This window comes from Pteropus medius, unplaced genomic scaffold, assembly GCF_902729225.1.
Source record: "Pteropus medius unplaced genomic scaffold, Ma_sr-lr_union100, whole genome shotgun sequence".
NCBI classification, from domain to species: Eukaryota; Metazoa; Chordata; class Mammalia; order Chiroptera; family Pteropodidae; genus Pteropus; species Pteropus medius.
The window spans coordinates 106,380-107,787 of NW_024347852.1; the positions used below are offsets into that span (position 1 = coordinate 106,380).

General features: G+C 65.0%; 1 protein-coding gene across 1 annotated transcript in view; it reads left to right on the top strand.

Annotated features, from left to right (window-relative positions):
• SYT3 (synaptotagmin 3) overlaps nucleotides 1–1,408 on the top strand; it is a 7,520-nt gene extending 6,112 nt beyond the window's left edge. Inside the window, 3 exon segments of the mRNA XM_039878705.1 lie at nucleotides 49–181; nucleotides 547–615; nucleotides 808–1,408. Coding sequence (XP_039734639.1) covers nucleotides 49–181; nucleotides 547–612 — 199 coding nt within the window. The 3' untranslated portion in view covers nucleotides 613–615; nucleotides 808–1,408.

The following is a 1,408-nucleotide window of genomic DNA, read 5'->3' on the forward strand; positions in this document are numbered from 1 at the left end:
GGGCGCCCCTTCCCGGATGCTCACCACCCACGCGCCCCTCACCGCCAGCATCGGGCACAACGAGGTGATCGGCGTGTGCCGCGTGGGCCCCGACGCTGCGGACCCCCACGGTCGCGAGCACTGGGCCGAGATGCTGGCGAACCCCCGCAAGCCCGTGGAGCACTGGCACCCGCTGGTGGAGGTGAGCGCGCCCCGCGCCCCGCGCCCCGCGCCCCGGACCGCCTCGGCGTTCGCCCTGTGCACCCCATCTTGCCGGGCTGCGGGTCAGACACCTTGGCTTGAATCCCTCTCTACTCACGGCCCTGTGGCGGCTCCCCAAAGCCCCCAGGACACAGCCTCAGTCCCCGCTTGAGGCCCATAGCGACCTCCCTCCGGCTCTAGCATGCCGTTGACTTTTCTGGACCTCGGTTTCCCCATTTGACTCTCTTCAGAGTCGAGGAGAAAAAGCACTATGAATGACTGGTGTCTGCGTTCCGTTGGTTGCAGGTGATTGTTTTGCCTGTCCCCCCACACACACCTCCCAACCTTCTGGATTTCCCACTTCAGGAAAAGACTTTGACCAGCTTCACGAAAGGCAGCAAAGGATTGTCAGAGAAGGAGAACTCAGAGTGAGGGGTGAGGACCCCGGATGCGGATGCGGATGCGGGGAGAGGGCTGGGGGCCCGGACTCCTGGGTCTGGGGGGAGGAGGGGCTGGCGCTCAGCATCATGGAACCGGGACTCCTAGGCCCCTGAGGTGGTCATGGAGCTGCAGCAGGCCACGGGCCGCCCTTTGCCATCGCCGACATCTCCCCGCCTGGTCCCACAGGTCTGGCCGGGGGCCGGGATCGGACCAGGCACCCTCAGGACCCTACCTTCCTGCCCGGACTGTGAATTCATCTCCTCGAAGCCATAACGTCCGAGCTGCGTGGTGCCGGGCGGCCCCGGGCTTGCCCGCCTCCTCCTCCCAAGGGGCGCCAGGGTGGGAGGCAGGGCGGGCTTCGCTCCCCGTTTCAGGATTGGGGGCCTCCAGTCTCCACTGCGTCTGTCTCTCCTTCCCTGGGGCTCCCCTTCCAGGCGGGGGCCGTGCATGTCTGGGGCACTCGAGCCCCCAAAACCCTCCGTCTGTCTGTCTCTTTGCTGTTTGTTCAAAACTTGGTGTCCTGACCCTCGTTCTCACCGTGAATGTCACCAGATCGATCCTCTGTGTTCCCCCAGACACACACACACACACACCCGTGTCTACGCCTTCCGTTCGCCACACCCCACGTCTGGCGTGCCCCCCACCCACTGCTGCTATCGACACCAGAATAAACACACACATGGGTCTCACTCGACCTGGGGCTCCTGTCCTCTCTGGGCTGGAGCAGCCTGGCTCCGGCCTCGGACAGATGTTCCATCCGCTGGCTGGGTGACCTCTGGCGACTTAA